This window comes from Lepisosteus oculatus, chromosome 23 (genome assembly GCF_040954835.1).
Source record: "Lepisosteus oculatus isolate fLepOcu1 chromosome 23, fLepOcu1.hap2, whole genome shotgun sequence".
Lineage (NCBI taxonomy): Eukaryota > Metazoa > Chordata > Actinopteri > Semionotiformes > Lepisosteidae > Lepisosteus > Lepisosteus oculatus.
This window is the reverse complement of record NC_090718.1, coordinates 5,646,589-5,661,499: the sequence shown is the minus strand read 5'-3', so window position 1 is coordinate 5,661,499 and position 14,911 is coordinate 5,646,589. Positions and strand designations below refer to the sequence as shown.

Sequence of the window (14,911 nt, the reverse complement as noted above, 5' to 3'; positions counted from 1 at the left end):
CACATCAGGATGCACATGAGAGAGCTGGCACTGATAAACCAGCCTCTGGTTACCTTTTAATTGAAGGCAGTGAGCTAACAGCCGTGACCTTTGCATTCAGAAGTGACAGACCTCAAGAAACATTCCAGTTACCCAACAAGAACTCCTGTGGCTGAAAGCGATAGGTGAAGACAAAAAAAAACAAACACAAAAAGGGATTTAAAGCTCTGAAATTTGTTGTCACACACTGAGAACTGACCTACCAATATGCAAGTGGTTAATCTTCTTTTTTGAGAGAGCATCAGAACAGCACTAATATGAACTCCGAGCTAGGGTAAAGAGAACGACTGGAGAAAAACAATTACCAGAGAAAGAGTGACAACCATTTCTTCTGAAGTAGAACACGTTTATTTTCACCCTGATTATAGGCCTCACAACATCACTTTATCATTGGATAAAATCAGAATTAAAATTCCTTTTTCTTTGCATATCCACCTTACCACTGCCAAGTGTTTAGAACAGAGCTCTGAGAGCCCTATCCATTCTACAGTATTGAAGAATGAACGCATGCGAACAAGCCATCTTATTTGGAGTTGGTCATTTCATTTTTTTGCTAAATGAAGCCGATGTATTTTTTTATCATTTCACATTGATAGAATACCCTTCAATCAAGAAAACAGTTCTGTACCCCCTATCTGAACCTGTTTGGGGAAGGTGGCTATGAAAAGCCACTTGTGACAGGAGCTGATTTTCAAAGGAACAGGATACAGGAGAATCCATATGGAAAGATGAAGGATTAGTGAGGTGCACAGTCATCCAGGGATGATCCGAGGCTAACAAATGACTGGAGAACTGCTGTATAGTAATCCAATAAACATTTATGTTAGCCAAGACTTGAAGAAACCGATGTTAGTTGTCTTTCATCTAACTAAGGAAATGACCTTGCTTGACAAGGAATACTATTGTTTCCTCTAAAGCGTCCTTTCACAACAAAATGCAGTCAAAAACTAATATTTTATCCTCCCACGTTAACTTATAAAAATAAAGAAAATGTTGCACAGTAAAGGTCAAATATAGTTTCTCTATTAAATGCAAAGAAAAAATACAGTAATATAAAAACTAAATAACAGCCTGTACACTTTTAAAATTAAGAATTAAGAATTGGTATTACGGGCAGATTGTTTCTACTGACATTTTTCAAAGTGTATTCCAGAATCCATTGTATATATGTGGTGCATGATTTGAAGGAGAGACATACTGAACATGTTTTAAAATAGGAAATTATATTTCTAACTTTAAGCATAATCGCCAGATCCACTCAGTGCATTGTCAAAATAAAACTGTATTGTAAAGTGTAACTACTACAGCATTAAAAACATTTCTTTCACTTTCTTTAGTGTTTCTGGTCTACTCCATTAAACTTGAACTCCAATCCTGGTCATAGATGTATTTTGTTTTATTTCCGTTTATACATGACCATAAGGTTATTTAAACCTGTAATAGGATGAACAAGCTTTTTCTATGTCGATATTAACCAGATCCATGTTCATGTACAGTAAACATGGATAACGGTGTCTGCTTGGCCATTGTTCAATCTTTAGAAAAGAAATATGAGGCCACTGTTGTAAAATGTGATTTACAGGAAATCAGTTCTCTATTATGATGTGTCCAGAAAGGAGTGACCTACAGTATCAACAGCAACTGTATGTGAACCAATTAACAAAAAAAATACAGGGCACAGAAATGCCTTCATTATTTGCTAATACAGTTGCCAGCTCTCCACACACGCAGATTGACAATCTCTCAGGCAAGGAAGCATTGAAACAAGAAGAGGGGTCAAAGGCCAAGAGGACAGACAACTGCTCAGAAAATCTGGGAGTCACAAATGAAACAGCAACCTAACAGCACCCCCAGTACAGGTCCTCATAACACAGTACCATTGACTGAGCAAATGCTGACTTTCGCCATAAATACAGACGATGGCAATTCAAGACGTTTAATGTAAAATTAAGTAATTGAATCCCATTTCATGCCTTAAACATTACCTAAACAAAAATCTTAGGAAGTTAATACACACCACAACATCATATACTGTACAAACATAAAACATCATATACTGTATACACAGTATAATTTCAGGAATGCGCTTTTATAAAGTGTACAAATTTGAAGTGCACATTTTAAACTTTCCAGTGTCCCAAAACTTCTCTGGCACTTGTTTTTACAGATCACAGCAAAAGATAACTTTTCTATTTATAGAAGAGTAATAATTGCGTAAATTTAAAAAGTACTACTTTCAATGTTGACAGCTTTAGAAAATTATCACCTACAACTTGCTATTGACAAGCCAAACAAAAGTTAAGCAATTATTAAAGTAATTAATGAGCCACTCTAAGCCCATCATTAATTCAAAGTGATAATTATGAAAAGTCTTGCCAGTACAGACAAAAAAATGTTTACTTCCAATGAGCTGAACGTTTAGATGCCCTGGTTTCTAAAAGTTTTAGTTTCTTCACAATCCAATATAAAGTGTGTTTATGAAAAAACGGAATTACTGTATCTGAATTGCCTAAATGTGACATTTACATTTTGCCAGATGCCCCCCTACAATGCTATACATATTAAAAACAAGGTTAAATTGAAGCTGCCTGTTTTTTATATCCCTAAATTCAGAATTGCACATTGTAAATCAGTGCCCTCGGACACACGGGAGACAAATGTGTGTTTTTGTCCAGGCCTGTGGTGGTCAGAGCCTCCTGTCAGTTTTCATTTTCATGCCACAGGTCCATGATGACACTGCAGACTCACAGTCTCCAGGGGTTCCTGTTTGAATTAGTGGGAGACCCCCTTCTGACCCAATCGTTACTGGTCACAGTTCGCGAATCTAAACTAACTGGCTTGAACCTGGTCTAACAAAGCTTCTCCTGTAAAACACATGATCATAGGGGAGAACATGCAAACTCCATGTAGACAGCACCCCAGGAATTGAACCCAGGGCTCCAGTCTTCACAGACACCAATGATAACCAGTGTGCCACTGTGTTCACAAGTCCAGCACAGTATAATACAATTCAAAGCATCTTTAGCATGTTACACCAGACTGTAGTGCTATGCTTCACAGTACAGCACAAAGCAGTGTTAAACCCAGAATTCTGGGTAGAGAATTAAACCCAGAGCCCCAGCACTCACTCTGAGGCAGCAATACAAACCACTGTGCCATCATCTGCCCATGGATCCAGCCTACATAGGGGTGTAGCCCCGGCATCCTGGCCAAATTTCCCATTGGCCCTTACCAATCATGGCCTCCTAATAATCCCCATCTATGAATAGGCTTCATCACTCTGCTCTCCTCCCCACTGATGGCTGATGTGTGGTGAGCGTTCTGGCGCACTATGGCTGCCGTCGCATCATCCAGGTGGATGCTGCACATTGGTGGTGGTGGAGGGGAGTCCCCATTACCTGTAAAGCGCTTTGAGTGGAGTGTCCAGAAAAGCGCTATATAAATGTAAGCAATTATTATTATTATTATTATTATTATTATTATTATTATTATTATTATTATTATTACATTCCTGTGAATGTAGTAGGGAGCAGAGCTTGCAGAGGGCATGGCCGAACACACAATATTGCAATACAGATACAGCGAGACATCTGACCTGAAATTAAGTGGTACAAAACTCAGCAAATACACTGAATTTCACTCCCCTCTGGAAAAGTATGTTTTAAAAATGCCCAGTTTTGTCTTAGACTGATGCTGCTACTATATCTCGGGTTTAATGCTCAAAGCCAGATTGCTTAACCCACATGAACAATTGTTGAAAGCTCCCATTGCAGACTGACTCTCATCATGTGCATTTGAGATTGTCAGTGCAACTCAAATCAAGGTTTTTTTTTTCTAACCAAGAAATAAACCTTATTTCTTTAAGTACTAGACTCTCAGTACCTGTCTTGAAACCAACAGCAAGTCTTTTTGCAAGCTGTTTCCTTTGTTGAGGCTTTTGCACCAAGGGAACCGAACCAAAGAAAGCAATCTGACCAACACTAACATGGTTCTGGCCAAACTCAATTATTTTCCAATTATAGACCAATGTTGTGTTCCAACCAAAACATTAACCAAGTCGTTAACGCCAAATGAGCCTGAACTATTTAAAGAGTTGTACCATGACAAGATATTCCTTTTGGGTAAAATGTTGGATCAACTGTTTACTGTGGACTGTTATTTCCCCATTTTTTTCTTCACAACTGTATGAAACTATTTAATTACACCCTTGTTACTCACTGTTCATTATCAAAACAATATGTTTTGGAAACTTTAACGAGGAGCAAGATATAAGACCGCATATTTTCCACCAAGCCTGACTCTTTTTCAGTTGCAGCATGCCGTAAAAATGTGCAGTGTGTAACATTCGACTTATTAGCACTTGTTATTGTACAGTTTTTACAAAACATATAACACAGATGCTGATCAAAGCAAGAAAACAAACCTTTTTTAGTCAGATATTTCACATCATATTTTTACATCCACCTTTTGTTCTACAGTAAATAGAAATGATTGTCTGTTCAGGGAAAACGATGCTCAGATTTGTTTTACCAATGATGTATAATGTGTGCACTCTGGCAGCTGTAGGAAAATTCCTGTGTTCCTGCAATATTGCTCAGAGTTGTTGAACACATTAAAAGTCCTTTGGGACACCTCTCCACTCTTTGAAATAACAGAAAGACGCACGAGTCGGTATCTGCAGCAGATCGCCCTCGATCACCACTGGCGGTTTTGCACCTACAGTCCAGCAGGAAAGCCACACACAGCTCACACACACATTCATGCACACGGCTGCCATGCAATTGCACACGAGGAATGCACTCAACTATCTAAGAATCAATACACAATTAAGCTCTCCACAGAGCAATAACTCAGCTATTTCTCATAAAAATCTAAACTGACATCCTTTGCCAAACACAGAATTGCCATGCACAGCTCGAGGAGAGAGGGGAGCGGGTGAGGATGGGGGTCCAGGGGAGAGGAGGGGCCTGGCATGGCTACACTCTGTAGGAGGTCACATGGTGATTTAATCTCCTGCTCGGGTAGGGCTTATTTGCATAAATACAAGGGGAAAATGAATGTGATTTAATTGAACTAGTAGCTGTGGATGTAGTTGTGAGAATAATAGCAAATGTTCTAGCAGAATTATACAAACTGGTCAACTACTTGAGCAGATCAAGGCAAGCGGTGGGGAGGGACATTACGTTTAAAGCTTTTGTGCAAATGATTCAAATCTCATTGAGATGTTAAAGATCAATCAGTCACCATGGCCCTGCCCAGCACAACGAATCTAATTAGAAATACTGTAGATGGAGGTAACCTTGAATAGGTTACTACATGTTGGAATTCTGTAAAATAATTGTAAAAACTGTTTTCTCTTCAGTGGGTGGTGACTTTTAAAAAATAGGAAAGCCCCTTTGATAATTTCATTCATGCTACAGAAACAGTACTGGAGCATAAAAACAGAAAATAAAGCGGAACAGAGCCTCCAAGCTTTTCTGGAAATTCCATTTACACATATAATTACTTTGAAGTTTTGCTTTCAAATGCTTTTTTTCTCTTAGTTATACTAAGGTATTGACTTCAACTAAAAGAAGCTATAGCATGTGCATGCATGAGTGAAGTAAAAGCGTATATAATTCACAGCTCCACACGCTGTCTAAAAGCCTAGATCCCCCAAATCAGCATGTCAAATGCTGACATGGAGAGCAGCCAAGCCTTTAGGGTTCCCCAAGGGAGGGAGGGATGCAAGAAATAAAAATAAAAATCAGGTCCACAACCAGAAAACACACAGAGATATCAGTGCAGTGAGACAGTGAGGGTGATAAAACCGGGAGGAGGCAGGAGGAGAGAAGGGAGTGCACCAGTCTGTGTACCTTGAGGCCAGAGTTTGAGGGGAAAGGCCTATAATGGCATGCGCTAGCGTAAGTTAGGCTGGATGGTTGCATACTCGACAAGGTCCCCTCCAGTGTGAATGGAGCTTCGTGGGCTGGGCGAAGAGGCCAAAGCAGAGGTGTCCAGCTCAGCATACTGGACATCATAGTCCTTGTGGCCAGAGCTCTGGAGACAAGAGAGGCAAGAGGTGTGAGTGGAGAGAGAGAGAGGAAGAATGAGACGGAGAAACAGACCTGACTCAGAAGGGCGGAGAATGAGGTGGGGAGACAAAGAAAAGAAGCTGGAAGAAGACACGTCTGTGGAGAAAACCAAGGAAGACAGAAAGGCAAGGCTGAAAGGGAAGGATAAGGGGAGGGAGAGGCCAAAGGGAACATGGAAACAGAAAACAGAATTGTTAAGGTGGAAGAACAGAATAAATGTAAAATGGAAGGGATGTACATTTGTAGAAGAAAAAAAGGAGATAAACAATGGGAAATGGAAGTAGACCAAAGATCAACACAGGAATAAGATACCCAAAAGGGAAAAAAGCAAGAATAGTCGAAACCACAAAAAAAGGAATTTGGTGTCCTTCCTCCCAGATCCCATTGCCTCTGCATGTCTTCAAGAGGCTCGATCTTGTAGTGTTTACTGACTGCTGGGCTACTGAACAGTATTTGGGAACCGTAAAGCCTTGTAGGTTTTCTCTGTACTGGCCCGGCAGGCAATGAGCGCAAGGCAGGACACATCCTGGACAGGATGCCAATCTGGGCACAGACACACACACGCCAACACCAGGGCCAATTTTCCCAGAAGTCAGTTAACCTGTCAGCATGTCTTTGGGAGGGAACCCAAGCTCACATGGGGAGAACATGTAAACTCCACTCAGACAGCACCCCAGGAACTGAACCCAGGGCCCCAGCACTGCCAGGCAGCTATGCTGACCAATGTGTCATCATCTCCTGTTCCAATATATTCTAAAGATACTGCACAGACAGTGCAACACTCATATTTTCCATTTGCATTAGGGTTCACAGCTTTGTGCACAGCTTTAGCTAAAGTAAACACACAAGCGTCACTGAATAAAATACATTCTTAGCTTCTACTGAAATCTTATTTTAGGATGATAAAACCAAAGCTACTCATCAGCTTCCAATCTGGAACTCCTCCAGTTAGACCAATAAAAATAATATCGACATATCTACATTGAACATTTTCTTTCATACTCTTTTGAACCAAAGATTATTAATTTCCAGGAATACAGATGCATCCAATTCCTTTTAAAACTAACAATATTCTACCCTATGCTTTGAATCTGGGGAGAGACTGTATCCAATTTTAGAAAGTATCATTTTAGATATGTTTCTGCTACATTTGTTGAATGAACTTTAACATAATTTACTTTATAGAAGATCTTAATTAGATAGTATTAATGAATCACTAATTAGATACTAATCAATCTTCCCATGTTTTGTACAGTGTATTTTATTTTTCTGAATAGATAGCATTTGTAGGTCTAGTAATTAATCCTGAAATCTTAAGATAACAAATGAATTTGCTCAGTGTGCCCAGCAGTGTGCTTGATCTCATTTTCCAATTAGAAGGCAGAGGACGAATGAAGGGATCGGGGTTTGAATGATCCTGAGAAACCCACTTTAGACAGCAAACAAGAGACGGTACAAACCCCTCAGGAAGAAGACACGAGGTTCACATTATGCAGTGTCCTAGAGGAAGCTAAGGGAACCCAAACTGATATGCCAAGTGTTTTTCTCCCTCACTACTCAGACACTGCATCAGGTACAGGAGCTCCTCTCCTCCACAGAAGAACTAGAGTCTTGTGTGTCAGTTACACTATTGAGATAGTAGCTCTCAATGTCAAACACATTTTCAGAGCATTAGTTTTTATTGCAGCCTGAGCCTTACTGAAAGCTGAACAGAGTAAAGAATCGATACTGATCTCTCTCTGCCAGCTTGCATGCTTAAAATAAAAAGACAAAGCAGTGATACAGTAGGTGTGGTAGAAAAGGTTCATATTTCTGAAAGAAAATCACTGGCTCTAGTTTAGAAACACTTCTGGTATTTAGGGAATGATCGATTTGAGAAGATGATTGGGGTTTCTGCATTTGCCCTCCATCTTTATCTCTTCTGTAAAACTATATGTGTGTTTTGGCTCATTTTCATCACTAGCACTTGGTTTCACCCAAATAACAGTGGGCTTTTCCTTCATAGGAGCAGTGGGGAAAAAAATAACGGGCAAAGTCATTTTAGCTTCATAGCTAATTACAGCTACAACTTCCTTTCAGGCACTGACTGTTCTCTCCAGAGACTGGGTCATGGGGCTTGACGAATCTGTTTAATTAGTCTCAAGCCGCATTCCAAACAAGTCACTCAGAGCTGAGGAGCACCAATTCCAGTTGCACTTTAATGACAACTTTTAAAAATGGACAAGCTCCTTTGATGAGCTTGGCAGTCTCTACAAGACATTCATTTATTGGAAGGAGTGGGTGGTGAAAAAGAAATGATTTTTTTTTGGCTGCCAAAATAGCAGTTCAATGGCAGGGTGCAAAGCAAAAATGAGTGAAAGCAAAAAAGCGAAACATTTCTGGAATGACATGGTGAATGTCAGAATGCCGCACAGTGAAGCACGAAGAAATGCCATGATACCGATGGAGATGAGCAACATATCCACGCAATCCAGAAAAGTAATTGAAATAGTCTGTGCAACTGTTCTAGATTCAGAGGTGACCAATGACAGTCAGTTCTGGCTTCCAAAACCAGTACTGTTATTAAAAGGTAATACATTCAAACCAAAAATGATTGTATTGATTCAAGGGATGTGTTCAAGGTGTCTAGATAATGTGATGCTCTGACTTCGATACCTGATCTGATGTTTGTTCAGTTTTAAAGCCTAGAAATTCCGACAAGAAATGACAAAACACTAAAGTGCTGAAACTGACTGCCGGCCTCACAGACCATTCCTACCCTCTGAATAGCCATGGGAGTTACAGACGGTTGTTATGTGTGATGTAAATGGGAGCAGAGAAGTTTCCTGGATGACTGAACCACCCAAGAGCTTTTCTTTCTCATCTTTGCTTGTTTATGTTTCAGTATGAAGTTCTGTCGGTTTCAAATAAATGGAGATGTTAAACTTTGCCACAGAGAATAAAATATCATTCTTGTTATTTTTTGCAGTGGGAAATGAAAAGAAATTTCCAGCATCAACCAATGTTTCACTGGAGAATTACAATGCTCTATCTGCAATACCAGAACTTCATTATCACCTACTGTACCATAAGAAAGTGAATTCACCGTATGCTACTGTCAGTTCAACACGGGCATCAGACATTTATTTTGCCCTTATCAGGTTCATCGGTGTGATTCAAAGTTAATGTGAACCACCCCCTCCCTCCCAGTGCTGCAAAATGCCAAGAATTAATTAACAGCCATTCTCGTTACTCGAGCGTAAGCTCCTAAAGACATACCAATAATCTGAAAGGTGTTCCTTTTTAGACAGCTGGGTAACTGCTAACATTAACTATATAGTGTATACAGCACATAAAAGGGTTCACAAAAACAATTCCATCTCCTGTAGCAGCGTGATTGGAATGATTAATTGATATCTGTACCCATGATGCGTTGTGACCAGTTGGTCTTAACACACACCCTAACCTGGAAGGGTTGGTCTTCTTAGATAGATAAGTAGCCAGTTGCCACTGCGTAGCTAATAAAATGTCAACATGTTTTACTGTACTTGCAGGAAGTGAAGAAGAACATCCCAGGTATAAAGGTCTACTATAGCCTCAGGACTAAGGAGATGAGGCAATGCGACTGATATTTCAATGCTCCTGCTGCTTGTGGCTGTGGAGGCTGCTGTTGTGTGTGTCTCACATTGTGCGTCTTCTTCCACACTAATTAGCACTGTGAAATGCAAGTCAAACAACTAGCGAATCAGTTGGATTATCATCCAGAAGTAAAACCAGTCAACATCTTAACAAAGCAATTACTGCAAAGAGGCTTCACTCTGGTTATTTGTTGCAACGCACGTGCAGCTCCTGAAAGAAATTCAGGCGAGAGAAGTGGACTTGCTATTTCAACGTACTTTAGGTGGCTATTTTGTCATCCTATAGCTGTGAAACCTTTCCCTCTGACCTCTTACAGTAATTCATTAAGGTTAATTCTCAAACAGGGTTCACATTATAAAAAGACAGTCCTATTCCTGAATGTGAATCTCACTGAAAAGAGTTGTGGCACACAATCATTTCCATAAAATAACATTTTTCAGTTTTGCTTATATGTGCATCTGTATGTGCTGTGAGAGGTGCTAAGGTTTTAGTAAGTACTATTGGCTCTTCAACAGATGTGTTTATCTGTAAATGTATTCGTTCTGTACATGCATTACACAGAACACAGAATTGCTTGCTTCTCCCAGTATTAGAACTCTACTATCTAACCAGATCTTTGCTACAGAAGAGGGTAGCGAACTCAGTCAAGACGGAGAAATTAGCTGCTACATCAGTGTGGAGAAGTAGTGGACGCCCTTGTAATTTTGGTTTCAAAAGATTATTATAAAACGAGATAATTCTTTAATACAACATTTCATTCCCTGACCAAGTGGTTAGTGACTGGTGCCAGGGAACACAGTACTTAAAAAAGCTTTTATAAATCACATGGTTCAAATGTAATCATTCACTGCATAGCTGAATGTCTGTAGTGCAGACAGTATAATGTGCTTAATGTTCAATTCCTTATGTTTATGAGCTCTGTAATAAACATGGGACGTGTCTTTTAGTTTTACCTGCAAAATTAAGCATGTTTTAAACTGCTACCATAGCATGCAGTAGAGCTGAAACTGCAGCAGTGGTTTTAATAATATTGAAAATAAACACTAATAAAGCTAGTCTGTTCCTTACATGAATAACGAATACCTTCGATAAAGACTTGAGAGAATCTTGTCACACGGTGTCCTTGCAGAGATGCCAGAGGTGATGGACTAGCAGCAATAAGCTTCAGCTGAGAACTTTCCTTTATTTATCTTATTTCACTAGGTCTGTCAGTGGAGAACACATTCTCATTTCCAGTGATGAACTGGCAACCCATTTATACAAGTCAGCATTTTTCCTGGAGCCGTCTGAGGGAAGAGCTTTGCTCAATGATATAGGAGCAGTGTTCCCACAATCTTCCTACAGTATCTACAACTTCATGCTGCTGCCTCTTTAACCCTCTTACTAACCCCCACCACTGTTGATGAGCACTTTCAGTTGTCAAATGCAAACTTTCATCAACAGATCTATGGATTGCACGTTTTTAACACAACAGCAGTGGCTTACAAATGCTGCATACATATACAGTATATCATCTAACAAGCCTTCATATACATAACACCCCAATTTAAACAGGAAATCAGAGACACTACATATTACACTACTGTTTGATTAAGCATTTCTAAGGCTCATGTGATCAAAACTGAAGCACTTGTTGGCATTGGTAACACTTTTATTTTGTTTTGCCAGGTGACGGTGCAATCAGTATGTGTTAAGGGCTGTGTAACGACACGTGATTGCGTTGGGATTACAGAGTAAGTTGGCACTAGGACAGGAGGATCAGAGGGCATTGTGAGTACAAATGCACAACCGAGTTTTGAAATGAGATGGAGGTGAGATAGAGGTGGTGATGTAGTCAACGGTGTAAGAGAGAGCCTCACTAGAACAATGGTTTGCAATTCTCTACTATGCCCTTTCCCTTCACTTCATAGTGCTGGAATCTCAGCTATCACTTAGAAAGTCCCTGAAAAACTTTGTACTCCTCTGTGCAAGAAGATTTCAGAAATCTAGAAATACCACACTTTCTGTACTAATAGAAAACAGCTAATTATTAGCTATTATAAGCAAAATGAACCTTTTCCACACCATAAACCCTAGGGCATTTTTCTTAAATTTAGCAGTGAAAGAAAGAGGTCAACTAAGAGTTTTCTTTGCTTTCGCAGTGCAAAGTTCAAGGTATAAGTGGTGCATGCTGACATCAGTACCTTCTCTTTGCATTTGGTTATATTGTATAAAAGTGATTTTTCTTCCTTTTGTATTTCTCAGTGGAGACTGCAGAATGGCTCTCACGAGTCAATGAAGGCCTGCTGGCTCCCTGTGAGCCAGCCTGCCTGGGAAGAAGTGGGGAGGAGCTCCTGTCTGTGGGCAGTACTACTCACCGACTTGTCTGAGTAGAGGGTGGACTCAGAGGGCGCCATGTCGTAATAAGGAGGCTGGAGAGGAAGCTTCTGCATTTCCTCCTCAGGTTTGTCCAGATGAACGACCTATGGAGACACCAGAGCCCGCGATTGGTGAAGGGGCGCTTTAGAGCTTGGCGCTGAGAAAACGAGATTCCCAGCCTCTCACTCTCTCCCCCGGGCCCGCTGCCCAGAGACGGTACGAGAGTCTGCTGCCCCTCCCCCGACAGGCCAGGCTCTTCCGCTGCAGAGATCCTTGGAGAGGTGGGCTTGCTTTCTGAGGGGAACTTGCAACACTGCAATAAGGACTCAGACTTGATTAGTTTCAGGTAGATTATGCAGGGAAACTAGTTTTCCGAAGAGAGACCTCACAGGAGTCCCTTGTGCACTGATTCACTGCTGAAATGCGTCAGATCATCAGATTAGGAATGATTTGCAAGGTAATTGCCACCTAAAGTAGTGCAGTGCTAGGTGACAAAAACAGTGAGAAAAAGAGTGAGAAAAATAAGCATTTTTATGTTTATTTTTTGAGAAGCATGGCATGCAAAATATAAAGCATCCAGAATGTACTGTATCTTTGTCATCTAAATGGTAAAAGGTGCATTGTGCACCTTTTACTCCATCGGGTAAGCCAGTTGAGAATGAACTTGCTTTTTCAATGTTGACCTGGAGACCCATTTATAGAGCAGGGCATTTACTAGAGCCATCTGAGTAAAGCACCTTGCTCAAGGGTGCAGGCTGCATCAACACCCTGAATATGAACCCACAACCCTCCAGTTGAGAGCCTTAGCCATCACTCCCTATCTCCGCTTATCTGCGTGATTGATTGTAAAAAACTACTCTCACCTTCAGTGGAGTGGATTAGCAGGGACAATTTTGAATAATTCCTGTGGACTCCATGCAATAATCAAGTAGCGTTAGCATGACTGCACTGACCTGCTACGACAGCCATGGAGTGGACATTAATAGAATGAAGTCGTACAGTACATTGATCATTGCTCTGGAAAAAGCCTCCTGTTTTTTGCCTCATGATGTATTGTAAAAGGTCTTGCATGCGATGCATCCCAAATATCTTGGGTGGTAAAAGCCCTCACCTTAGGCTGAGCACTGTGAACACAGGTCTGAGCCTGCTGGGCCATGTCGCTGGCCAGCGGTGACCAGGATTCCTGGAGTGGGCGCACACAAGGGCAGGCTGGGATTTGTCGGCCCCCTGCAGCCTCCGCCTTTATAGCAAGGCAGTGCTGTTGGCAGTGGCAAGGCAGTGCACCTCTCCTCCGACCAGCACCGAACCTCCAGGACAGCTGTGTGCTGCCTGAGGCATGTAAAAAGACTGGGAGGGTGGAACGTAGGTGGAGTGGAAGAGCCCGCACTTTCTCACTCTCCCCCGTGTGCGGTCCCGGGGTTCATAGCTGTAAGCCGAGATTTGAAAATCACACAACTGGCTGGGCAAATTCAAATAATTGGTAATTGTACATTTTTTCAAAAGTCTATTATGCTTCCACAAAGCATATCGATTGTCAACTGCAGTTGTCAACTGCTACAGAAATGTGTAAAGAGCTTTGTAGTATTGATGTGAAGAGCACCATACCAGATAAAATTATTGACTGATTGCTTGAAATCCAGTTGTGAATTGTGGTTAAGTGGAGAACAGCTTACTATTTTTTCATATTGTTCTTTATTCTATGATTTTTAGGCATGTTTTTACCCATGGGCCATCTCATCTGATCCACAGGAGCTCGCCAGTCAAAGTCTGCTCCTCCCACAAGGCCTTCAATTTCATTCTCTTGTGCTACCTGGCCCAGCCAAAATCAATGAATGAATGCTATTTGTGTTAGGGATCTTACTGAAGGCTGTGCAGGGCATTGCTGATAACACGCAGGATGCATGCAGCAAATTGATGCCTTGAGACATTTTAAAGTGCCGCTGCTATAAAGCAGAAGCTTTTCATTTTACGGATTAATTCCAGGAAATATGATGAAACCAGAGAAGATTTTTTTAAGTGAGTAAAAAAAGGCTATTTCACCCTTGAATGCAGGGCAGCAGAGTTTGGCTGGAGGAATGTTTAAATGGCTAGATGTGACTCAATTGAAACTTTTAAATGTGGGCTAATCCATCAGTGTGGCGAATAGAGATTTTTTTAAAAAAAATATGAATCCATGACAGGTCATATCTTATTTCAAAGGGATAACTTTTCATACTATAGAGAATTCTTTTTTCCAGAAATGCCTTTAGATCCCATAAAAACATCTGTTCAATTGACAACGGTCTATAGGGCACATTTTTAAAGAAACAGGGCAAGTCTCCTGGAACTTTTCTCATTTTGTTTTTATTTTAAATGAACTGTCCTACTGTATATGCAGGGGCCAAAAGTTACCATCAGTCTGCAATCTTTTTTAACTGTTTACAATTCCACAGGCTACAGATCTGAGGACCAAGAGTCATTAATACTCCTACTCCACACATTTCATAGGCCATGAAATTAGCTTCACAGAAGGCTCCCTAAAGGCTGCCAACAAGCCTGACTTGTCCTTTCTGTTCATTGCATATACCTCACATTAATGCATGGTTTTAAACTTTAAAGAGACTTTTCGTTAGATGAGCTGTCAAGCATCCTTAAGGACTGTTTTCCTTTTTTTATTCTCCATGATCTGTCGCTGTTGTGCATTCATCATAGACCCTTGATGGTTTCTCGAGCCACTTGTCTGAACATGGTTTTGTCCAGCACCCGTGGGTGGTTTTTTGTTCAGTAAGTCCCTAGGAGAGCTCTTTCCACATGCTTGTATAACATACTCAGACAAGGCTCGC

At 40.7% G+C, this 14,911-nt stretch overlaps 1 protein-coding gene across 5 annotated transcripts in view; it reads right to left on the bottom strand.

Moving 5' to 3' along the window:
* The window catches only part of nectin1b (nectin cell adhesion molecule 1b), a 188,885-nt gene that overhangs the window by 11,034 nt on the left and 162,940 nt on the right, over positions 1-14,911 (bottom strand). For 2 of the 5 annotated variants that reach the window (XM_069182913.1, XM_015337741.2), the window contains one exon: positions 12,089-12,193. The exons of 1 other annotated variant lie outside the window; for it this stretch is intronic. In XM_069182913.1, the coding sequence (XP_069039014.1) occupies positions 12,089-12,193 (105 nt within the window). Of the gene's footprint in view, positions 1-5,894; positions 6,079-12,088; positions 12,194-14,911 lie in introns of all 5 variants that reach the window. 2 more of the 5 variants (XM_069182914.1, XM_069182915.1) reach the window with 2 other exon arrangements.